General features: G+C 40.6%; 3 protein-coding genes and 1 long non-coding RNA gene across 12 annotated transcripts in view; 2 read left to right on the top strand and 2 right to left on the bottom strand.

Moving 5' to 3' along the window:
• LOC129743183 (uncharacterized) overlaps positions 1 to 21,338 on the top strand; it is a 113,375-nt gene extending 92,037 nt beyond the window's left edge. For 4 of the 9 annotated variants that reach the window (XM_055735163.1, XM_055735174.1, XM_055735156.1 and 1 more), the window contains 11 exons: positions 11,688 to 11,823; positions 14,242 to 15,677; positions 15,732 to 16,011; positions 16,221 to 16,667; positions 16,993 to 17,169; positions 17,469 to 17,684; positions 17,745 to 18,041; positions 18,114 to 18,456; positions 20,182 to 20,410; positions 20,471 to 20,858; positions 20,925 to 21,338. In XM_055735163.1, the coding sequence (XP_055591138.1) occupies positions 11,688 to 11,823; positions 14,242 to 15,677; positions 15,732 to 16,011; positions 16,221 to 16,667; positions 16,993 to 17,169; positions 17,469 to 17,684; positions 17,745 to 18,041; positions 18,114 to 18,456; positions 20,182 to 20,410; positions 20,471 to 20,858; positions 20,925 to 20,985 (4,010 nt within the window). In that variant the 3' untranslated portion in view covers positions 20,986 to 21,338. Of the gene's footprint in view, positions 1 to 11,687; positions 11,824 to 14,241; positions 15,678 to 15,731; positions 16,012 to 16,220; positions 16,668 to 16,992; positions 17,170 to 17,468; positions 17,685 to 17,744; positions 18,042 to 18,113; positions 19,317 to 20,181; positions 20,411 to 20,470; positions 20,859 to 20,924 lie in introns of those variants that run through there. The other 5 variants (XM_055735181.1, XM_055735191.1, XM_055735187.1 and 2 more) reach the window with 5 other exon arrangements.
• LOC129743227 (splicing factor 3A subunit 3-like) lies at positions 9,449 to 11,247 on the bottom strand. Its single transcript, XM_055735209.1, has 3 exons — positions 11,036 to 11,247; positions 10,272 to 10,967; positions 9,449 to 10,208 (listed from the first exon to the last, which is right to left on the bottom strand). Exons 1-3 carry the CDS (start codon positions 11,129 to 11,131, stop codon positions 9,540 to 9,542), a joined length of 1,461 nt encoding a protein of 486 aa, XP_055591184.1. The 5' UTR covers positions 11,132 to 11,247; the 3' UTR covers positions 9,449 to 9,539.
• Positions 12,401 to 14,172, top strand: LOC129743236 (uncharacterized). Its single transcript, XR_008736595.1, has 3 exons — positions 12,401 to 13,576; positions 13,635 to 13,709; positions 13,767 to 14,172. It is a non-coding gene; the product is annotated as an uncharacterized LOC129743236 (long non-coding RNA).
• Positions 21,339 to 23,678: 2,340 nt separating the features above from the next.
• Positions 23,679 to 24,743, bottom strand: LOC129738284 (uncharacterized). The gene has a single exon (XM_055729468.1). The coding sequence runs from the start codon at positions 24,741 to 24,743 to the stop codon at positions 23,679 to 23,681; it is 1,065 nt and encodes a 354-aa protein (XP_055585443.1).
• Positions 24,744 to 25,047: the final 304 nt, after the last annotated feature.

The following is a 25,047-nucleotide window of genomic DNA, read 5'->3' as shown; positions in this document are numbered from 1 at the left end:
ACGTGAAAAGGATGTATCTCCATATATGGCGAATCGAGAAAAACGCGTTTGAAGAAAATACAACCTATTTTAAATCGCTAATTAAAAATCACTTGAAATGTATGCATTTTATGACAGACAAACGATGTTTAGAAGCATCCTTTATACGTATGAATAGAGGAATATCAATTTTAGTGAAAAAACAACGCGCTATCGTAGATAGAACCTAGCTCACGTAATATTTTGTCTCCTTTGTTTATACACCCTTTGCTATTTTCTCATTTCTAGCATTAGTTTTAAGCTCGCGTTCACTTGTAACTATGTCTTTATGTTGAATAAAGTGTCAAATCTTTACCAACACATAAAAAGCATCTATCTCCATATATGGCGTATCAAGAAAAACGCGTTTGAAAAAAATACAACCTATTTTAAATTCCTTTAGTTTTAGTTTTAAGCTCGCATACATTTGCAATTATGTTTTTAAGTTGAATAAAGAGTCGAATTGATTATTTTGAGTTTGTTTGCGGAGTAGTAGCGAAAAATGGATCCGGAGTAAAGGGTGTATATCCATGTGATGGCAGTTCTGGTTTTAGAATGTTTATAGATCCTTTACTCAAATTGAGTTTTCAATGTAACGGAATATTATTTTCTCAAAAGGGTTCTACCGTTAAGTAGGGCAACTGTTGGCCTATCATGAGGTACTGAAAATGGTTTTTGTTTACTTTTGGAGATAGATCCTTTTCACGTGTTGGTACAGATATGTACGCAAACAATTTCATAACAAACCTTCTTCCATTATTGGATTAACAACGTCTCCCGGTGGACCTTCCATTTCATTCTTTACTCAGACGAAGCAAACAAAGCCCAACGACCTATACATACAAAAGTTCGCCCGTCAAAACCAGGAAGAGCGCCCAAAAAAGAGCCGTTTCGCTCGAAAAAGTAGGTCAAACACTTGCCGTCTCATCATACATTTTCTCTTCCACCCACCACCCACTTTTGTATCGTTCGTTTGTAGTATCCAGAAATACGTAATAACATTTCGCAATGTGTTGCCTCCGTTATCATGCGGTAGAATTTAGTTTTTTGAATCACATTGTTCGGTATATTCCGCATCTTCGTGTTTCGGTGACAATACACGTCATTAATCTTCTGTTATTTTTCTCAGTGCTTACAGTAGAAATTAAACCATACACTGAATCCAAATTCACACTTAAATTATACATGAGAATTCACTTAAAAGTGAATTTCTTCCTTGCATGCAGCATGCAACTCTGTCAGATTCCTTGATTCTTTAATTGATTTTCACTAGTCATTTTTTGCCGCGCTAGAGATTTCTTTGGACCTTTTGAACTCTGATTCCTGTGTATCTGCTCAAAATTTTACTACCCGTCTGCCTGCCACTTTACTCCTCTGCTTTGACGATGCGTAAGCTTTCGGGCCGTTTCGCACGCGTTCGGCACCCGATAAACACGAACCGCAAACTTTGTTATCAGATAAATTCGGCAGCAACCGGCAACAAAACAAGGTGCTTCGTGGGGTTTTCCCAACATACTTTTGTATCGAGCTCGAGAGTGGTGGTGAGTGCGTCCAAGGTCGTTTCGCAAAATTTTCGCACCATCCATGGCATTCTTTTCGGTGGTGGGGTGGGTTGCTGCGGAAAAATCTCTCCTCGGCTTTCGGTTTTCGCTTTTGTTGTGAACGTCCTTGAACCCGAGGCAGCAGCTTAGCAGCTTTGTCGCACCCGGGAAACGAGAAAGAGGAATTTGTACCATTTGGTTTATTTTGCTTGAAATGGAAACAATATACGCAGCATCTGTCCAAACGAGAAGGAGGGTTTTGACACTTCTAACGAAAATTAATGCTAATGAATTTAACGGGACTTTAATGTTTTGGGAATCAATTTTATGGTTCAATTGGCGTCCATTTTCTGCAACTGGATCACTTCAATTCGATGCATTCGCTTCAGTGAAACTTCCGGTATTTAATGGCTTACTTTTTGAGTATCAAATCTACAATCACCATAAAAACGAGTTCTTGTGCCAAATGTTGTAAAACAGCGTATACTTTTTTATCATTTTCAATAGATCAACCCCAACCACAGCTCGTGACCGTTAATGATCGATGCTTTATTTGGCAGAATGAGTATAAAAAATACAATGCGAAACTTATGACTTTGCGCTTTGCAAATTAAAGTGCTATTGCTTGCTGCCGGTCGTCGGTGGTGATTTTAATGTGTTTCCGGATAAAATGGCAGTGTCACGTTTTTTCGCAAAACTTGGTGGTAGGAGAAAAATCAAAACATCAACAAAGATCGGAGAATAACAATCTTAAACCCGGGCAATGACCCCTATTTTGAAACAACGTCAGAGTTGAGGTTTGCCTTTAATGAGCTTGTAGTACTTGTAGCGTATCCCTCCTCATATTTTAATTCTCTGATTATTCTTATACAAAAGAAGGGCTCTTAAGCTCTTTTTGCCTGGATGCTTTACAAACATTAGAGCAATCTCACGAAAGAAAATAGAATACTAAGTTTTTTTTTCTCTCTGAATTAACTAAGTGAAGAAAACTCTACCAACTAAGTTTTAGGTTTTTTTTTTTGGAAAATCGTTTGTAGAATTTCGAGTTGGCAGCGTCTATCAGTGAAAAATCTGACCTATATATTTCTCAATTAAAAAGCTTGTTATGTTGAAAAGCAAAAAGCGACGATCTTTTTTTAACTATGTGATTTAGTGTTTTTGGTGGCATGTTGGTTTGAATTAGTTCGCTTTAAATTTTATCGAATCAGCAGCTTTTTTTAAATTAATTTAAAGACGCATTAAAAGATAAATAACATAACATCAAAAATAACCAACAAAAGTGAAAAGAAAAAAAATAAAACCTGTGTAATATGGTTTCGTATGGCTGTGACGAATTATCCATGGACATAACATTTCTCACTTAAGATTTTTGGAAACCCCCTCTACTCACCTACTAAGAGATGACCAAATTTTTTTTTTACAGACAACGCATCTCGACGTTTGATGAATTTTTAAGTCATTTGGCATCAAAATTAAAATTTTGATATTTTCGATTTCCTTTTGTTCCTCCTTGTTATTGAAGTTCGTTATTCAGTAACGATGAAAACAAATGATCCATTCCAGCGTGACGTCACAACGTTCATGCGTACATAAAAAAGTTGTTGGAATAATCGGCAATCGAAGAATGCTGGCTACTCGTCACCTCTATGGAAACGGAAGTTATCTTTAATAAACAACCGTGAAAATTTTCTCAGTCTACATTAAGCTCTCCACCAAGCTGCTAATAAATCTTTCCACTGTTAAATTCTGTTTAACTTATTTAAACCAATTATCAAGAGTCAAGAGGTTATGGGCGACTCACGCAAACATCCGGTCCACGGGGTCCCGCAGTTCTTGGGTACCGGCTTTGACAATTGGCTTGGAAGCTTACTTGAAATCGGTGAATCTTTTGGACGTGGTCAAGAACGATCCCCCGGCGGTTCCGGCTGAACGTGCTAAGTGCCTGCAGAAGGACGGAAAGGCGACGTATTTGCTAATTTCGTTCATTCACGATGACCTGCTGGACCTTGTACGCTAGCTGAAAATGGTTGAAGGATCGTCAGCGAATGACCATTTGAAGATCTTCGAAGACCTTATTCGTCAGCTGAAGTTGGCCGGAGCGAAGCTAGAAGAAAACAACGTTGTTGCTCAGCTTTTTGCCACTCTTCACGAATCGTTTGATCCATTAGTTACCGCCTTGGAAAATCTTTTAGAGGAAAATCTGAAACTGGACGTTGTTCGAGAGCGCCTTCTTGCAGAGGAATTAAAGAAAACGGACCGAGTTGCAGATTCGAACCAAGAAAAACCTGCTGCTTTTCAAGGATCGAAACAGAGGACGGTGTTCGTTAAGTTCACGGGAAAGTGCAGACGTTGCCAAAAAAATGGGACATAAGGCCAAAGATTGTCGTGTCAAGCTCACGTCGGACGGACGAGCTGAAGCTTATGCTGCAAGTGGAGGTAAAGCGATAGCCTTCATGACTGGAAGGAGTTTTTCCGAACGAGAGACGGGTGTCGTGTCCTTCAAATTGAACTCTGGGGCCACGGACCACCTCGTGAACGTGAAACACTGTTTCGCTGACCTTACGAAGCTGAAGGTACCGGTGATCATAAATGTGGCGAAAGATGATCAGTCGTTGATATCCTGGCATCGAGGAACAATTACGGGCGTCAATAAGGAAGGCGTCAAATTGGTCCTGAAAGATGTTCTGTTTGTTCCTGATCTTCGAGAAAATTTTCTCTCTATGAAGAAGATGGCGAAAGCAAATTTGGACGTTACTTTCAAGAAAACGTAAGCAACTGTGTGGTACGACGGCAAGCTGATCGGAAAATGTCCCATGCGTGGCGACCTTTACGAGCCAGATTTGGTCCTCGATACTGTGGCGGCCAACTTGTGTGTAGCTGTGAGCGGCAATCTATGGCACCGTCGACTTGGCCATTTGGGCATCCAGAATTTGCAAGCACTTGTAAAGCACGACATGGTAACAGGTATTTCCGAGGAACCAGGTAAATTGGATTTTTGTGATATATGTGTTCTTAGAAAGCAGTGGCGAGAACCATTCTCGGGTACAAGAGTCCGTGCTTCAAGACCTTTAGAGAGAGTTCACTCCGACGTGTGTGGTCCTATCACACCGGCAGCTTGGGATGGTTCTCGGTACTTTGTCTCGTTTATTGACAATTTCACGCACTTCGCAGTAGTGTATCCCCTCAAGAAGAAGTCCGAGGTATCCCAACGGTTCCGAGAGTACGAAGCGATGGCAACTGTCGCTCTAGGACATTCGATTTCGAAACTGATTGTGGATCACGGCAGAGAGTATTGCTCCGAAGACCAGCGGGAGTTTTACGTGTCCAAAGGGATCCAGGTTGAGCCAACTGCAGCGTATACACTACAGCAAAATGGTGTGTCAGAACGATCAATCGAACAATCATCGAGAAGGTTCGTGCGATGTTGTCCGAATCTCAAACTCCGAAGTACCTGTGGAACGAAGTGATTCTGGCTGCGGTGTACCTAACCAACAGAAGTCCAACGAGTGCTCTATCTTGCCGGAAGACCCCTGCGGAAATTTAGATAGGCCACAAGCCAGACCTGAGCAAACTTCGCGTTCTTGGCTGTAAAGCGTATGCTTGGGTGGCGGCGCAACAGAGAAGAAAACTGGACCCGAAAATCAACTGGCTGTGATGGTCCAAATGCTTACCGTCTGTGGAATCCAGAGAAGAAGGAATTGTTCTTGTCAAGAGACGTCAAGTTTGATGAAAATAGTTTTCCGTTTGCTCCTAAGGTTCCTTGCGAAAGTCCGTCGAGTGTGGTCCCTATTCAATATGATGACGTTGACGAAACCGGAGCGCTCCCTTCGCAAACAGACCGTGGTTCGAACCTCGATATGGTAATCCCGAGGCGCGGCGAACGGGAGCGCAAGCTCCCCGGTTAGTTAAAAGATTTTGTTGTTGGAAAACTTTTCACTGCCGCGCAATCCTGTCCTACAGATATCGTTCCAAACGTTGATACTGTTGTGGGACAATATGAGGTCGAATGTTCCATTTCCGATGCTCCTGAGGCATATAAAGACATTGCTGGGCTAGATGATGAGATTTTCTGGAGGCAAGCGGTCGATGAAGAACTGAAGTCCCTGGCTGACAACCACGTGTGGCGGCTGGTAGAACGACCAGCTGGCGTGGTTCCTCTCAAATCCAAATGGGTGTTCCGGGTCAAGCAAGACGAAAATGGAAAACCTGTGCGATACAAGGCTCGTTTAGTCGCTAAAGGTTTCCTGCAGAAGGCTGGCGTCGATTATAGCGAAACTTATTCCCCTGTTGCTAAGTTGGCGACAATACGAACCGTTCTGGCTGTAGCGGTGCACCGGAAGATGTTCATCAATCAACTCGATGTCAAGACGGCGTTCCTGTACGGTGAACTAGAAGAAGACGTCTATTTAGCCATACAGGATGGAGTCACCGCAAATCCGAATCTTGTGTGCAAGTTGGAACGATCACTGTATGGACTTAAGCAAAGCCCACGATGTTGGAATAATAAACTGAATGACCTCCTGAATGGTTTTCGGTTTTACGCGTTCCTGCCATGATTATTGCTTATATACCCGAATCGACGATCGAGGGCAGGTGTATATCGTCATCTACGTTGACGACCTGCTCATCGTTGGCGATCGTCTGGAGCTGATGAAGCAGATCAAGCTATTCCTTTCCAAAAACCTTCAGATGACGGACCTTGGGCAAGTGAATCACTTTCTCGGAATCAAGATCGGATATGATCGTACTGCTGGTTTGATGTCTCTGAGTCAAGAAGTCGCTGTGGATCGTGTGTTGACGAAATTCGGCATGGAAGATTGCAACCACGTGAAAGCACCAATGGAGAAGGCCTGTTTTCTACCAACGAATGAAGGAAATCCGGTCTACCATCCTTATCGTGAGCTACTTGGCAGTCTCATGTATACAAAGCTATGTGTCCGTCCCGATATTACACTCGCCGTTGCATACTTGGGACGTTTCCAAAGTCAACCTGGCGAAGCACACAGGCAAGCGCTGAAAAGAGTGGTCCGATACATGAAAGGCACGAAGAACCTCAAGCTCCAATTCAAGCGAGACGAAAAGGCTGAAGTACTGATCGGGTACGCTGATGCAGATTGGGCGTCGGATACTGAAGATATGAAATCCGTGAGCGGTTATGTCTTCAAGGTATTCGGCAATACGGTGTCCTGGGCCAGTAGGAAGCAACAAATGATTGCATTGTCATCATGTGAGGCAGAGTATGCAGCCTTAAGCGTAGCTGCTTCCGAACAACTGTGGCTACAAGGAATCTTAGAAGATCTGCAGCAAGTTCCCCCTGGTAAACCGTTCAAGATTTTTGAAGACAATCATGGCTGCATTGCGATGGCCACACACACCGAGAACAAGCGTGTGAAGCACATTGATGTGAAACACCATTTCCTGCGAGATCATGTGGCACACGGAAGGCTGCAGATCGCAGAAACAGGAACAGCTAACCAACTTGCAGATGCGTTCACCAAAGCACTGGAACCTGGCCGTTTCTGCGACCTGCGGCCCCTCCTGGGATTGACCGATTCAGGGCGGGTGTTTGAATAATCGGCAGTCGAAGAATGCTGGTTACTGGTCACCTTTATTAAAACGGAAGTTTTCTGTAATAAACAACCGTGAAAATTTTCTCAGTCTACATTAAGCTCTCCACCAAGCTGCTAATAAATCTTTCCACTGTTAAATTCTGTTTAACTTATTTAAACCAATTAAATCAAGAATCAAGAAAAGTAATGATGCAAAATAAAAGGTTTCGAGAATTGAGGGTACCCAAAGAAATTGTATTATTTGGATGCACCCGAAGAAAGTTACAAGCCGCCAAATTTCCCATAGAGTCATATTGACAGTCAAGAGCGGATTAGGGTTAAGAAAGTAAGGTTGGCGAATGTCTACTATAAAAATCATAAGAATTTCGAACTAAGTAAATTTTTTGCTGAGCATGATATGGTAGCTGATCTACAGAATTTTTTGAAGTATTTTTTTTAAGAGCATTCTAGAGAAATATTACCTGGAAATCATGTTTTAGTTTGTCACAAATTTTCGAAAACTTTAAATTTTCTATCGATTGGGAGTCAAGAGATTCGATCGAGACATATTTAATCAAAAGGACGTGTGACGACGGCCTTGTTGCAACTTCACGATTTATCCGTTCGTCATCCTCCGTAGCCAACGTCACCCGACTAAGAGAATACAACTATAGCTATATATAGCTGCGATTTCGGATAAACAAAAAAAAATCCGAAAAAACAAACCCACGCACCAATCAATCGGCTGCTGCTCTAGCATCTCTTGGTTCCTTCTAAAACCACAATATGTACATTTTGGTCCGGTCAAATGCCTCCCGCCAGGAAACGTTAACAATACTTCCTGCCCGGACAAACTAAATTGTGTCTACGCGAATCGTGTTTTCTTCGACGTTGTATAGGAGACGTGACGAACGGAATGAAGCGATCAGTTTAATTGAGTTAAATTGATACCAATCAGATTCGTTGAGAGTCAACTCGCCAACTTTCTTGCTCGATGAAGCCATGGGTAAGTAGGTACTGGATGTCAGGCCCAAAGAAAGTGTCGCTAGGAGGAATTTACTATCAAATAGTAGTACCGGTCTTATCGCGTGAATAAAAAAAATGAAATCTTATAGTGTAGAAACAGATTGACCTTTGGATATAAAGTCGTGTGAGGTGTATTTGCATGCCTCTTGCTATGCTCCCCGGAAATATTACTCAACTATGTCGGTTAAGACGATTCCTGGTCAAGTGGCAATTGCATCGAGTAACTGTGAAGATTAGCTTATGAAATCTCCAGTCGTTTATACCGCTCCATAGTTATGAGCACTAATAGAATTGAAGAAGATGAATCACATACTCATGACTTCGCAATGGAAATTCTAGTGTAACTTTTCAAAATGTTCTAAGATGACAATGCAAACTGATGACAGTCATCAAAGCGCATGGTATTCAAATAACACTTTGTTTTTAATTTCGTAAATAGGGCGCACGATCCCCGTAAACGTTCTGATTGCACACTTATAATCGAATAATTTCATAGTTGTCTCACAATACGCGCGCTGTCGTTGGTCCAGGTTACGGTAGTGCAAAAGTCAGCTCAAAACTCAACAACCACAGCCTGACTATATAGTTAAAACGACTGCGAAAACGTTCCCTCATTTTACTTATTGCGCTAGTAGGTAATTAGAAATATTCACCTCCAGTACAGCGCGCGGGGTGCGCCAAATATAATTGATTACCGCCGTTTAGTTTGCCTGTAATTATTACAGCTGCTTCTCAAAGTGTCAGCTGGGTGAACGCGAAAAAATGTAACACAACGATTAAACCCGGCATTTCTCAGCCTCGAGTCTCAGAAGAAAGAAAAACCAACCGACTGACAGGCAGCTTTAAGTTCCATTATTACTCTATTACCTATACTGAACCCCGTTGCCGTTTAGCTAGCGGCAGCTGATAAAGCGTGCCTTCGGGAAAGATTGTTGTTATTGCTTGTGAGTCAAACCTCTGCTTGACGCGGGGGACGACAGCTCAATTAAAGTGTGTTCCACTCCCGCTCCGCCGCGGTACTTTTCCACTGATGATTCGGTTTCGAAACGGGTTCGAACCCGTCCTCTCGGCGCGGTAGTGAGCTAGTTTTTTCACGGTTTATCAATTTTAATTACTTTCCGAATAATGAGCATGACCTTCGATGATTGAGTGACAGCATCTAATTTGACACTTTTGATTATTCTTAAATTTTGGATTACGACGTGAAGAGGTACACAGGCTGAGAAAAGCTCATAAGAATTTAAAAAAAAACAAATTTACATTCGATATTAAAAATGGTCATCCAACCAAAAGGTAAATAACTCACCGCAAATATAGAGGTGTACTGATTAATATTTATTTTCACTCCAGCACTATCGTTCCTAAGAACAAAAAAAGCCTAATGACGCCGGAAGCACTTTCCATTCTACAGCAGTCCCTGTTTCTGCAAATCCAAATACACCTTCTTGCTCAGAATGTTACCGCGGGAATCCTCGAACTCTTCCTCGTTCGATGGAATCCACATCTTGGAAAAGGTGGAATCCTTAACCTTATCCCACAGCAGCAGAGCGTCCTCGATTTTGGTAATGTTAGCGAAATGTGCCGTATTGGGAATGCCCAGGCAACGCATCCCGTGAGCATGACGCCACTCGCTGAAGTGATTCTGGAACGCTTTCGGCCCATTGTACTTATAGTTGCCGCAAATCTCACACTCGTACGAAAAATGCAATTGGTGCAGTTTGTACAACCAGTACGGAATGGGCTTTCCGTCGTATCCGAGCGGAAGATTCTTCGGATTGTACGGAATTCCATCATCATCATCCGATTCCACCTCGTCCATACTGTCCTCGTCGCTCTCATCCAGGGTGTAACGAGCTTGCTTCCGCTGCAAGTTGATCTTGGTCTCGTAAATCTGATCGTCGACCAGCTCGGCCAACCGGCCAATATGGTACTCCAGCAGGGCAATCTCTTTGTCCTTCTGGTTGAAAGCCATCAAACGGTGGCAGTCCTGGTTCGAACGATTCTTTTCCTCCTTGCTAGCGAACAAGCGCTGGGCACGCTCTTCCAGTGTTCCACCACATTTCATACCCTTTGCCTGTTGAAATGGTTTTAAAATAAATTAGTCAAAATAATCAACATCTGAAATCGGAAATTTTACCTGCAGAGCTGCTTTGAGACGATCCAACCCCAAATAGGTCAAATCCTCCCACTTAGCAAATTCGTTCAGATTGATCAGGGCCTCTTCCTCCAGATCCTTGGGCCGCTCCCAACCAGCTACATCGCCATTTTTCCACAGATCCTCGAACTGCAGCTCGTTCCGCTTGATGGTATGCTCCAGCTCAAAAAACAGCGGCCGACTCCGGGTAATAAACCCGTACAGATAGTCGTGTAAAAGTTCCAAATATTTTTTGTACTTCAAATTCTTCTGCTTCTTGGGAACCTCCCCAAATTTATTGAACTCGGACAGATACGTAATGTAGTCAATTTTGTCCAAGCACCTCAGATTGATGTAGCTGTCGTAGCATTCGTGCAGATCCAAATACTGGCCGTAATTCTCCACGTCACTGAATTTCACAACTTCGGCCAGGTAGGCCGGGTCGTTGAGCTGCTCCCGCAGTTTCGAAAACTCAATCGACGACGGAATCGCAACATTGTTCCCGTGATTCTGGTGGAACTCCACCAGCGAGTTGAACTGGCTGTAGAATTCCTTGAACTCGTTGATGCTCATGTTGCTGATTTCCTGCTTCCGCTCCCCGTCCTTATCCTGGTACAGCTCCAGCAGCGACTTGCTGCAACTCTGGTACCGTTCTAGGTAAATTTTTATCCGATGATCAGCCAGCACCTTTTCCTTGGTCTGGAAACAATCGACATAAAATTTGTAAACAAACACCCAAGCTCGATATTTTTTACCGCAAAACTTACCGTCTTTTTTGGCATCTGAAGCTCTTCAGACATGGCCATCACCAGCCGGTCGCATTCCTCGTGCAGACGCCGTTGGATTTCGAAGATCGTTTCCATGTTTTGCGGAGGAAAATAGAAAAACTTTAATTTTTGAAAAACAATCCGACCTAAGACGGAAACAACGCGACCCAAACGATTTGACAGTTCGATCCGGAATGAACTGTCAGTGGGAGGAAACATTGCGGGAGAATGCGAGAGTCGCCAAACGATTCATTCGCTCGCTGAGAGAATGAGTTACTGGGAAGAGAATGAACTCGGTGTTTGAGTTCTTTCAAAGGTGCTCACTGAACAGTGAGAGAAAATGGAATTTTATGTGAACAGTTCTTAAGAGAAACATCATTTTTTTTTACTTACATATTTGTTTGTGAACTGTTTGGAGTTTCAACGAAAACCCAAAACGTAAACCATGTTTTTGTGTATCATTCTGTCGCTTTTAAATTGATTATTTAATTTTTAAAAATTGCAGTAATTCAATTTAATTCAGAATAAATTCAAATTATCTTAGTGTTACATGTAACTGTTTTACAAGGTCGGGAATAGAGGAACCAGTTTACCATTTTGACTATGGCTCCTTTTTATTAACCGTTACCTTTTTTCTCTCTTAACCTTTCAGTGGTATACGCAGACTACGCTTCATCCGGTCGATCCCTGCAGTTCCTCGAGGACTACATCAACAAAGAGGTGCTACCGGCATTCGGTGATACCAACTGCATTTCCGCTGTCACCGGTCTTCAGTCCCACTTGTATGAGTAAGTGATAGGTACACTGAAAGAAAAATCATGGTATTCCAAAATGAATAAAAATGTTTAATTTTACCATACGTTAATATTGTCGATATAAATAAAATTTTAGTTATTTTGACGACTTTTTGGTTGATTTTACCATGCGGGGCAGAAAAAATATGGTAAACCTTAGTGAAAAAAGAGGTTTAATTTTACCATGCGCAAAATTTGTTGATATATATGAAGTTTCGGTTATTTTGACGATCTTTTGGTTAATGCTACCATGCGGGTCAAAAGAAAATATGGTAAACCTACACGCAGAAAAATATATTTTAAAAATAATAAGATTTCGACCAAAAATAATAAAAATTTTGGTTGGGAAAAAGCACAAATATATTTTTGATAACACTGACAAAAAACATCGATTCGATTTGAACTTATCGTTTGATTGAAACTAAAATACACCTTTTTTAAAAATGATTCTAAATTTCTGTCAAAACAATAAAATCAAATAAGATTGAGAATTACAAAATTATTATTATTGGAAAAATAAATCATTGAGGGGTTTTTTTTATTTCAAATTAAAAAAGAAATGTTGATATGAAGAATTTTCGGATTTATACATCAAGAAACGATTTATAAATTATTTTCTTTATTCACACCATTAAATAGGCAAATTCAATCAATTACCATTCCAACTGGCTTTGGGGACGGCTTTCGTTAGCTTCCTTAATGCAGCAAAAAGGGCCGGAATCGCTTTCACACACGATCATGGTTTTCCTTAGAGCAGGAAAGCCTGCTCGAATTGTTGCCGTAATCTTCTTAGTTAAGCAGAGGACCAGTGCATCTGGTGACTAGCTGACCGGACGCAGCAATCGGTCTGCATATCATCCGCTTGATGCTGTTATCTTTAAAGGACTATACCGTCCCTCGTGATCCCTGGCTACTTGCGGTGTTGCCCGTCATCATATGCACCGACACAATCGCGCTGGAATTTCTGCGTTCGCTGTTCTGATATTGGGCATTGGGCTTCGTTGGCATTGGCATGAAACCTAGAATTTGACTGGAACCATCTGTAGGGATGCGGCAGCTGGAATATTACCGAGAAGAGGGATGAAAAAAGATATTGAAACTGTTAAAACCAAAATATAATGTCTGGGAGAACAGTTGGGTAAAGTAAGGTGAGCAACTTACCATGAAGGCATGCTGGCCGAAATACAATCGCAAGAAAAATGCTCCGTCCATCCGGCAATATGTTCGCGCTCGCGGGTCAACATTTTTTCGGGAATCAACTTTTTTTTTTCTTTTTTTCATGCCCCAACAATATACACGATTAATGGATTTAGCTCGTTTTTCGTTTCAAAACAAATCAAATTTGGATTTTCAGTGATAAAAAATGAGTGTGTACAAATAATAAAATTTTGTAATTATTTTCAATCGTTTTTTTCATGAACAGCATTAAAAAATATGCATTGAAAAAACTAAATATAATGACAAAACGGTTTGTTGAATCGACCCCCCTTCTTTTTTCTGCGTGTACATAAAAAGAGGCTTAATTTTACCACGCGGAACGTTTTGTGCATTCGAATATAAAATTTTGGTTATCGTGACAATACTGTGGTACATTTTACCATGGTTGTCAATAGCCAAAGTACTTTCAATTAGTTGTGTCATCTTGCACTTTGTTGCCTCCTTGCCATTGAAATGGCTTTGGATTTCAATTTACTGTTGAAACATTGGAAATAATATTGATTTAGTGCTATGTGCCGCGATCTTAAAGGTAAAGTGTTTTGGTGTGAGATATGTCACAAAAGATATCATGTTTTATTTATCCGCAGAAGGCCATTAAAATCTGGAGTGCAAGCAGAGTCATCAACGGCCGCAAATTTCAACAGTTTATAAAATGTTCAAGAGTAAGTAAATTATATTAGTATTTCTGCACAATATTTATTTTTTTTAAATTTTTTTAGATGATGATTCGAGAAGACCAAAATAAAATCTTAGGACAACCGCGGAACACCGGAAACAAAATGTCGAAGGAACCTTCTTCACGTTCGGTTTTGGCATATAGTTCCTGATTCAGTGTGAATAACAAAAAATTTTATGTGAAAAAAAAATAACAGTGATGAATAAATAAACCAGCATTTTAAAAATTTAAATGATTTCATTGAATGCATGGATAAATTACCATAGTTTTGTCTTAAATACCATGCCGTAGTAAAATTGACCGTCATTCTGCCATAACGCACCATAACACGTTCACATGGTAATTTTAACTAATCTGTTGTTCAAGATAACCAAAAACGTACTCGAAAAAAAACCATCTGTTTTTATTTTTAAATTTACCCTCGGATATGGTAACGGTTACCATGATTTTTTTTTCGGTGTATATAATACTGTATTTATTTCCTGAACTTCTATTGTGTTTTCGTCTTGCCTTTGTAGCAACGAAGCGCGGGATTTGGTGCGGGCAGCCGTCGGAGCGACACCGGAAGACGATGTCGTGTTCTGTGATAACCCTGCTGAGCGATTGTGTTTCCTGCTAACCAATAGCAGCATACAGTTTTGTGATAACAACACCAGTGGCCGCTCGATGCCACCGATACTGTTCGTCAGCACGTCGGAACCTATCCGTAATCTGAAGCCCTGGCTGGATGCCGGTTGGCACGTGGAGCGTATTGCCAAAAACCATGAGGGTTTCTTGGACCTGGTGGATCTGGAAAAGCGACTGCTCCAATACTCGGAAGCTAAACGATTAATGGTTGGGATGTTTTCAGGCGCTTCCCGGTTAACGGGGATCTTGGCAGATGATGTGGCAACCACCATTCTGCTGCATCAGTATGATGCGCTTTCGATTTGGGACCACAGCGTAGCAGCTTCCTGCGCACCGATCGTGACCAATCCGGTGCTACCGGGAGCTCAGAAAGATTCTTTATTCTTCCACTGCAATCGAATGATCGGAGGTGTTCAAGCTCCAGGTGTTTTAATAATCAAAAAGCGTTTGATCGAAAACAGTGTTTCGTTATTGGCCGATACGGTTGGAGTAGTCGGAGCAGTACGAGCAGGGCTAGTTCTACAATTAAAAGAATCGCTAGGAGTGCAGGCTATCATGAATCGCATGGAAAAAATTTGCAAACAAATGTTAGCACACGTGAGAACTATACCGGAAATAACTCTGCTCGGGCCTCCTTGTACTACGGCCAAACGCTTAACGACACTGTGTTTTATGGTGCATCATCCCAGGGGAGCTTTTTTGCACCATCGATTTGTAGTGGCCGTTTTGAATGACGTTTTTGGCGTTCAGGCAACCGCAGATAACATGATAGCAGATTTACTCGGGATCAATCCGCAGCTGGCTGTGGAATATGAGAAAATACTCAACGATGACTCACTCAAAGCGTCCAGCATACATCCTGGATATGTGAGAATAACGCTACCATTTTTCATGACCGAAACCGAAGTCGCTTTCATATTGGAAGCTCTCAAAATGGTAGCGACCGAGGCGTGGAAATTGTTACCACAGTACGAAGTAGACGATAACACCGGTGAATGGCGACATCATTCGAATTCGCTGGCTAAGGAACGTAAATGGCTTGGGGCGATCCGATATACCGACGGTAAAATGTTGTTCTCCGATCGTCGTATCTCTGGTCCAGGAACGTTTCCACAAAGCTACTCGGACTGTCTGCAAACAGCGAGGAATTTGTTCAATCGCTCTCGAAAGATGGCACTGCGGTCTGCCTCCGACGAAATCATCCTGAAGCTGCCACATGCTGCTGTGGAAAACCTTCGTTGGTACATGCTTCCGGGAGAGGCCCACGAACTGCTGCTGGGTCATTCTCATCGGGTCAAAAATTCGGTGCCTTTCGATCCTAGTCGAGGTGAGTTACCTTTTTTCCTCAAATAAAAATGTTAATTTCATGGTTGTGTAATAGTTCCAGAAAACCCTTCGCTTCTGATGATCCATCGGCACCACAGTCTGTCGGCACTCGATATTAAACGATTCAAAAGCCGAAGTCTGCCGGCGTCTCCGTTACAGCTTTCGATCCGTCGACAGCATTCGGTTTCGCCTCAACAATCACACAGTCCAACTCCGACGCCAACATCATCTCCCCCGACCGTTCGCTTTTCTTTGGGCGGTGAAGTCGGCGGCTACAGTCCGCCACCGCAAGTTACAAATCTTGTCGTCAACGAGTCCAGTACCAGTCGAAATAGGTATGTCCTTTGTGCGTCGATGTCCGTTTTTTTTTTGTAGTGTATAAAGAGTGTATCAGTTTATTCTTTAATATTTTCTCTGAAACGCATGTGTTACGTGACTAAACCCAATGATAGTCATTTTTATAGCAAAATAACCAGCAACTAGAACATTTGATCTAAATTGTTTGTATATTTTCGATCAAAATTCGGCAATCACGCACACGCAGATGCAATAGTTGGAGCTCGCCTATGAATACGGTTGTTCTTAGAAGTCCTACTGGTAGCAGTCCGGAACCGGCCAAGGGCGGCTCTACTGCTACAACCAGTAGTGACCAAGGTGTCGTGTTCGGTGGTGGTGGTAGTAGTTATACAATACTCGCACCTCAAGCTCGCTACAGTTTGGGTTGGACCCAGCAGGTCCAGCAAAGACAGCGACAACTCTTAAACAATTCCACTCAGTATCCTACCATCTATGGGCGCACCCTAAGCTTGAGTGAAAGTCGCACTCTTACGTCCCCGGTTAGCACCATTGCTCCACTCGTGGTGCGGTCTAAGCAACGTTCATGTTCCTGCAGCAGCCAGACGGATCTTAGCATAGGTTCTGCCGAAGCACTAGCAGACAATAGTAGACGAGCTTCCCCGGCACCGAGCCTTCCGAATCTACGCACTGGAAGGTTAGACACATTGCGCGGTTGTTTAGCAATCGCCATATCTTCATTGCTTTCAACATTGTGTTTCCATACCGATTGGTAGATTTGCAGTCTCCAGATTGTGGAGATTGGAGTATCATCATTGAAACCATCTAGATGTTTCCGTAGTTCTGTGTACGGTAGCCTTTCCCCCTCTCCATTCGCCAATATATGTGTGTATCGCTTTTGCTGATTTCCTCCCTGTCTCTATCCCCCTTCTATTCTATTGGTGTAGCGTGTTCATTTTCTGTGGTGTTGGTTTGTGATTTTTATACGATTCATTGACTAATTGAGTTCGGGTCTTTTTCAGCAGTTGCAGCGAAAATGTGGAAGATATTCAGGCGTACGTTAAAGAAGTCACAAAGGAACTAGCAACGGAAATAAAGTCAGAAATCCGAGAAGTCATTTCCAAGGTTGAAGATGTTTTGGAGAGCACCGATAGTTTGGACATGAGTGGTGCCGCTTTCTCTTCATTGGGTAACATTAGGTAAGTGACCATGTGTTGGCATTCCAGTTATCCGTTATGGTTATTGATTATCAAGCTCACTCCTGTAGAAACTGGAAGTCACATTATAATTGAAATTAAAGTTTTATTAGTTCACTATGGTTTTCTAAGATCCCTAGTTTGTAAAGATTAGCCTAGCGCCAAAGAAGGGCTTGACTGATAGCATGCTTAAGACTCTGGTTTGGATTGTTCTTGAGTTAGTAAAACCATTTTGCAGAACTGCCCCGAACAGCTTTCGCAAGGGCTCGGAAACCTAACTTTTGTCCATTCGATACTTGCAGCTTCAACGACAGCAAGCGGGACTCTATCTCGGCCAGTGATGTGGTCGATTACCTGAAAGAATTCAGCAAGGGCATGATGATCGAAGTTAAATCGGAAATCCGAGATGCGGTCAATGCGGTAGATGAAATGATTTCGCCCGAAAACTATCTTGGTCCTCGCAAAAACTCCCCTCCCGATATCATGAAAACGGCGGGTGGAACCGGAGGACCAAAACTGTAAGTATTTTGTCAGCTGTTGAAATTTGTAGAAATAATTTGTAAAATACATTTTTTTAGCCTAATCAAGCAGCGTTACAGTGATATTACGCCGGATGTACGGCGCCCAAAGTCGGCTGATAGCGACAAGCACAGGTCGGAATCATTTCCGAGACCGAATGCACCGATTTCGGCCGTCCTAACTGCGCCTAGTGCAGAAAGTTCGGCACCCACTTTTCCCTACACGGGAGCCATTGCCAAAACTTCCGCGGGGGATTTCAAATCTACCATGTCATCGCAGGACTCCGGCATCAACATGTGCTTCAGCGAGCACGAAGAGAAGTTGAAGTCGGCTCTGGGAGCATCCGCAAAAGATAGGTAACTGACTGTCCCGAATGCGACCCGTTGTAGGCTAGTGCTTTGATAGCTCATCACCGTACTTTGTTCTAGAAATCGTACAATTTCAGCTCAACTGGAAAGCGATCGCTGCCAACCGGATGTGCTGGCCTCTCAGAGAAGGGTAGTATCTGAATCGGCTGCTCCGACCGGATCATCGATGGAAATACCGTCGACAGCAACGGTTTCTACAGATCACACCCGTCTTCCGTCCACTCCAGAGGTGGAGCTTGCGACCAACAGCAGCAGTGCTAATAACGGTGCCAAAAGTCCTCTCATCCGACAGCAAAACGTCATGAAAAGTTCGCCCTCGCAAGACATCGATTCAGACCAGTGCAGCCCGGATGTGATCAAGTGGCATAATCTACCCAAAGATATTTGGAAACAAGCCGCCGAGGTTAATGATTGAACATTATTGTCTTGCGTTGCTTGCGCTTGCCCCATATTGCACGAACCGTTACAAAAACTAACCCAAGTATATATCTAATCCACGTACTAAATCTGCTGCTGCAAGCATTAATCCTTTGAAAAAAACATTGAAATTGCATTTACGGATATTGGACGTCATCTAACACTTTCGATACAAAAATCAAAACCAACTAAGCAAAAACATAAATCGTACCTAGTTTTATAGTATTAGAATTGGCACCAACCTCACAGTTTATCATTTAATTCGAAATTGGCGTTTTCAAAAATGAAAAACCACGTAATTAAAAAAGAATGGCTTTGAAATCTGATCGTTGCTTTCTTAAAAAATACATTATCTATTCCTTTCTTTTCTTTCGCTGGCCTCCGTTTTATTTTCGAAATTTGCTTTCAAAATTCAATCTGAAAGATGTTTGAAACTGCACTAGAATGGTTCAAAGTTTGAGAAGACGTAACATTAGTTCGCTGGAACCCCTACCCGGTCCGCGAAAGCTGTTTCAACCGTGAGCACACACCGCGTAGATTTATCGTTATCGTTGTTGTTGATGGATGAGAGGATCCTCTATATATTTTCTACAGACCCATATTGCATAGAAGACGATAGCAGCAACACGTTTTACAAGTCATTGGAGCCAATATATACAACTTTGAATAAACAGGAAACAAAATAATTAAAAACAATGTGATTTTTGTGTGAATGCGTGTCACCGATGTATGTACTATTATATCAGAAAGTTACAATATTTAATGGAATAACCAACAAGTTGAAAGATATTATGAAGTTATCAGATGCGATTTTGACAGAAATAATAAAAGCTACATTTAAATACATCTTCAAACTGTAACTGTCTTTTTAGATGAACTCCTTAGAAGCCGGTACGTTACTTCATGACTCCCTATTTATTTCCATACTCCAAATTACTAATTGGTAAAACTAACAAAAAAAAACATTAGAACTGGGTTTTGAGCTTCCATTGTGTGGTGATTGGCAAAAAGCTAAATATCAGTTTTTTTTTTGTAATTTGGTGGATGTCTTGAGCTGAATTGCATAAGGGAAGTATGGGATAGTAAAAATACAAAATCTACACAATTTTTATCATCCCAAGCTCCTTCATCTCCTCCACAAAAAAAAAAATCTTTCAAATATGTCATCGTTACAATTTTTCCCACTTTTAAAGTAAATTACCAGAAATAATTACGATGTTTGTGAAAATCCTTTTTTTTACCCACTGTGCGTCCATTTCGATCGGCTCTCAATGAACTCTGAGCAACGTCGCTCACGGGAAATGAGTTACCTTGAATTTGTCTTCGAGTTCCATGGTTGCAGTTCCATCTAGTTGTCAGAAATGGCAGGCTGGAACTGAGCGACCACGCTTATGTGATTTAAATATCAGTTTTCCGTTAAAATTTTGTTTTCAAATCGAGATTTTTCCTTAATTTCACAAACAAACAAAAATTCGTATAGTAAAAACAAAATGTGAATCATTTCATGAGCATTTCTGGCGATTGAGGAACAATGAACAAAGTTACAGAAACTCTTGAAGTTTCAAAAATGTAAAGCGAAATCTCATAAAGACTGAGAGGCAATCATCTCTTCAACGGTCACAAACCCTGCATGGTGGTTTTGTATGGTTCCCGAAAATTTAAATATATTGAACCCTTAAAGTAAAATTCTACACCCCTTCAATTAAAACAGGCCCTGGACGACTTTGACATGATTCGAGACGGGGACCGGATCCTCGTGTGCCTCTCCGGGTCCAGTTCCTCGCTCTGCCTGCTGCACCTGTTGCGACAGTTCGTTCGGGCACGTCACCTCAGCAAAGTCCAGCTAGCCACCGTCAGCATCGGAGATTGTGGGGTCGATCCGCGAGCCCTGATGCTGTACCTCCGGGAGCTGGGAGTAGAGTTCTTCTACGAACAGAATGGTATCAAGTTTCCTTTTTTTAATTTTAAGGTTGTACACAAAGTTGAATTTTTTTTTTCAGAAACCCCCGAAAACCTACAGGAAAAGCTTACCAGTATAGCTCAGCGCAAAGGTTACAACGTTCTGGCTCAGGGAAACACGCTGGATAAGCTCGCCGATCGGTTTCTGGTGTCGTTGCTTTACCAGGGCAAACTTTGTCCGATGCAAGCCATCACTCGGAACAGTTGTCCCAGCTCAGGCCAAGAGATTCGCATCATTCGGCCGCTTCTGTACATTCGGGAACGAACCCTTGATGATTATGCGGCCTCGAAAGCCCTGCCCAGCAGACCGTCCCGATTGTTCACTCGTCCACCGGATGCAGCTAACAGTATTCTACGGGTGCAGGAAGCCACCAACCCAGCCGTGTACGGAAACATCCGGACGGCTTTGAAACCATTGCTCGCGTTAAGGTTCGTTGAATGTTTCCGCAACCTTCTAACAATCGACATTGATTTTTTTCTTCATTGTTGTTACAGATTAGATTCAATGAAAACAACCTACGAATCGTTACGAGCATCACTGGTCACCCGAGATTAGCATAAAGGTCAGGGAGGGCTGAGCTAGGAAGGACGTGCAACACGTCCAGCTAACTGCAATTAAATGTACAACGAAACACATCATCCAGTATCTAGTTTCTAAAATAACATAATCAAAACTAGTTAGGGAGATACAATCTATTTTTTTTTCTGTCGTTAAGTGTAGGTATAACCTTCAAATAAACCGAATAAAGATTAAAAAAACGTAACAAATCTCAAAACTATTCGACAAGTAAGGAGTAACAAAACTATTACCGGTAGAATTTTAGCCTAGGATCCAAGAGATGTAAAACAATGCTTCCTCTTTTTTATTTACTCTGATCGAGAGCCACTGCTAAAATGTGAAACACAAATGAAAACGATGAAATAAATACATTTTCTTTAAACTCTCGTTTGCTTTACTTTTGCCCGATTCACTTCATCGTTATTGAAAAAAAACTAAAATTTAGGTTTATCGAAAAAACGAGAAAAACCAAATCTGAATTTCTATTTTTTTTTAAATAGATTTCTTTTTCATGGACATATTTCTGTCTATAATGAATTGTTAAATTCCTAACTTTTAATCAAACGAAATAAATATTGGATTCCATTAACAGTGTTAAAACGAATAGAAAGTTAGACCACAGAGATCATTTTGGTTATCATTTTTATAATTTTTGTCATTCTTGTCAGTTTTGTCGTTTTTGTCAATTTTGTCATTATTATCATTGTTGTCATTTTTCTCATTTTTGTCATTTTGGTAATTTTTTTTTAGCATTTTTGTCATTGTAATCATTTTTTTCCATTTTACAATTTTTGTATTTTTTGCCATTTTTTTAAATTATTTTTGTCGTCTTTGTCATTTGTGTCATTTTTGTCATTTTTTTATCATTTTTGTCTTTCTCTTTCATTTTTGTCATTTTTTTCAATTATGTCATTTTTGTCATTTTTTTTTATTTGTTTCATATTTTTTGCGATTTTTTTAAATACGTTTTGTCATTTTGCCATTTTTATTATTTTTGTCTTTTTTTTTCATTTTTGTTAGTTCTGTCATTTTTGTTATTTTTGATATTTTTTTTTATTGTTTTCATGTTTGTCATTTCTTCTTTATTTATAATTTTTGTAATTTTTTCCATTTTCGTTTTTTTTCCATTTTTGTCTATTCTGTAATTTTTCCAGATTCGTTAGTTCTGTAATTTTTGTCATCTTTGTCGTTTTTGTCATTTTTATGATTTTGTTCATTTTTTCTATTTTTGTCAATTTTGTCTTTTTTGTCATTTTTTCCATTTTCGTCCGTTTTGTAATTTATGTCAGTTTTGTAATTTTTGTCATCTTTGTCGATTTTGACAATCATGTTTATTATGTTATTTTTGGTATTTTTTAATCATTTTTGTCATTTTGTAAATTTTTTCATTTTTGTCATTTTTACCATTTTTGTCAATTTCGTCATTTTTGTAAATTTTGTCATTTGTGTAAATTTTGTCAATTTTTTTATTTCTGTCAGTTTTTGTCATTTTTGTCAATTCTGTCATTTCTGTCATTTTTTTCATTTTTGTCATTTTTATCATTTTTGTCATTTTTTTCATTTATGTCATTTTTGACATTTTAAACATTTTTGACATTTTTGTCATTTTTGTCATTTTTGTCATTCTCGTAATTTTTGTCATTTTTCCCATTTAAATCAGTTAAGTCCTTTTTGTCATTTGAGTCATTTTTTGTAATTTTGGTCATTTTTGGCATTTTTGTTATTTTTGTAGTTTTTGTAATTTTTTTTAATTTTGTAATTTTTGTCATTTTTTGTCTTTATTTCATTTGTGTCATTTTTGTTATTTTTGTCTTTTTTTGCTATTTCTTAAATCAATTTTATAATTTTTTCGTTTTTGTTATTTTTGTCCTTTTTGTTTTTTTTTTGTGATTTATGTCATTTTTGTTATATGTGTCATTTTTGTCTTTTTTGTAATTTATGTCATTTTTGTAATTATTGTCATTTTTTGTCATTTGTTAGTTTTGTCATTGGTTAGTTTATCATTTTTGTTATTTCTGTCATTTTCGTCATTTTTGTCATTTTGTTAGTTTTTTTCATTTTTTCTGATTTTTGTCTGTTTGTGCTATTTTTGTCATTTTGTTAGTTTTTCTCATTTTTGTCATTTTTTTTTCAAATTTTTGTCTATTTTTGTCATTTTGGTCATTTTTTAAAATTATTTTTGTCACTTTTATCACGTTTGAATTTTTGTCATTTTTGTCATTTTTATCTTTTTTTTTTTCTTTTTGTGATGTTTGTCCTTTTTATCACTATTGAATTTTTGTCAGTTTGGCATTTCTGTCATTTTTGTCACTTTTTTCATTGTTTCTTTTTTTTCATTCATTGTTGTAATTTTTGTAATTTTTTTAATTTTTGTCATTTTCGTCATTTTTGTAACTTTTGTCATTTATGTCACTTTTGTCATTTTTGTCACTTTTTTCATTTATGTCATTTTTGTCTTTTTTGTCATTGTTTTTCGCACAGCTCAGGGAATTTAGCAAGAGGAAAAGCGAATGATTTTTCGGCTAGAACGGAGGAAATAAAAAACGCATCTGACTGGCACAACGGTTAGACTTATTCTGATTCACTTCAAATAGGCAGTGGTGCCAATATAACTAAAATATAAGTTAAACAGAAGGGCTGCCCAATTTTTGGAACGTTCATTCACCCCCCATTGAGTCTCGACATCGAGATCAACCGAAGCTTTTTGAGCAGTACCGTCGATGTTGTCTTCGCCTGGATGAAAAGTCACGATGCTTCCAAGTCGCCACTGCTTTGCAACCAACGTTATTAGCACGCACTGTTTCTTCACAAGAATCGCCAGGTTGCGATGAATCTTTCCACGGTGAATTCAGAGTAGCATAAAGTTCGGCCTGTTTATGGTTCAATTGGCACACACGTGGAAGAGGTTTGGGTTTCCTAGGCTGAACAGAACCTGACATCACCCAGCCTAATTCTGTTTCTGCTAGGGTGAGGCTGCTGTTGCTCATTTTCAATCTACCATCTCGTACCAAGTCGAAGAAGATTTCGTTACCGATGATTACGTCAACCGGATCAGGGATATAGAAAGTTAAAGCTGGATCTGCCAATGTAAGACCGGTCGGAATTTCTAATGTTCGTGTATCTACTTCGCATAGAGGTAGGTTGGCAGACACAGATGATGGCACAACCAAAAATTCCAGCTCAGAGGTGGAAAAGTCGTTGGCACATGATTTGATGCGTGTCGAGAGAGTATAATTCACACGGGTCTGAGTGTCGTTGAGTCCACTAACCGGAAGTTCAACTGGTCGCATGTTGATCCTAAGGTTGGAGGCCAAAGTCTTACTTATGATGTGACTGTCAGATCCGGAGTCAAGAAGCGCTCGACACTTAACAGTGGAGCCATTCTTCCCGACAATTAGCACGTGCGCTGTCGATAGTAGCACCTGCTTATTGGCTGCTCCCAAGTGAGCACACATTGTTGCAGTGGTGTACTTCGATGTTGTTGGCGTTTCAGCAGCACCATCAGCTTCCATCTTTGCGCTACTGGTTGGGTTGGTGGGATGCAAGAAACTGTGGTGCTTTCGATTGCATCCTTCCACCTTGCACCCTTGCTCGGACGGACACTCACTGACTTGATGAAGTGCTCGCAAGCAGTTGAAACAAAGACTGGCCCTTGAGACGACAGCCTTCCTGTCCGGCAAATTCATTTGTTGGAATTTGGGGCACCGGTACATGGAGTGATCTTCCTTGCAGCAGGAACACGACTGCTTCGCCATTTGGAAGAATGATCTAGCAGCTGGTTTCAAACCGTATGTTGGGCGTCTAGCTGGAAATGTTGACTGCTGCCTTGCTGGCTGCTCGGAGCGACTTGTGCGAAATTCAGGTAGCTCGTTTCTCAGAAGTTTCGTTTCCCACTGCTCTTTGGTTTCTTTGTCGAGTTTCTTGTACGATAAGAAGTTCAGCTAACCCTTCTACTGGGAAACCATGACCACGAAGAGCATCAACGTGTTTGGTGCATGTTTCGACCAGCTTTTGTAATACTGTTTCCTCGATGTTCGTTGGTGACTTTCGGACAATTCA

This window comes from Uranotaenia lowii, chromosome 1, assembly GCF_029784155.1.
Source record: "Uranotaenia lowii strain MFRU-FL chromosome 1, ASM2978415v1, whole genome shotgun sequence".
Taxonomy (NCBI): domain Eukaryota; kingdom Metazoa; phylum Arthropoda; class Insecta; order Diptera; family Culicidae; genus Uranotaenia; species Uranotaenia lowii.
The sequence above is the reverse complement of the archived record's forward strand: the minus strand, read 5'-3'. Positions and strand labels throughout refer to the sequence as shown.

Bases quoted from the DNA above. Each gene is read 5' to 3' on its own strand.
- LOC129743227 (XM_055735209.1), bottom strand. From the start codon at position 11,131: ATGGAAACGATCTTCGAAATCCAACGGCGTCTGCACGAGGAATGCGAC. The intron at 10,968-11,035 runs GTAAGTTTTGCG...GATTGTTTCCAG, and splicing joins TTCAGATGCCAAAAAAGACG to ACCAAGGAAAAGGTGCTGGC. The intron at 10,209-10,271 runs GTAAAATTTCCG...CCATTTCAACAG, and splicing joins GTCTCAAAGCAGCTCTGCAG to GCAAAGGGTATGAAATGTGG.
- LOC129738284 (XM_055729468.1), bottom strand. From the start codon at position 24,743: ATGGCGAAGCAGTCGTGTTCCTGCTGCAAGGAAGATCACTCCATGTAC.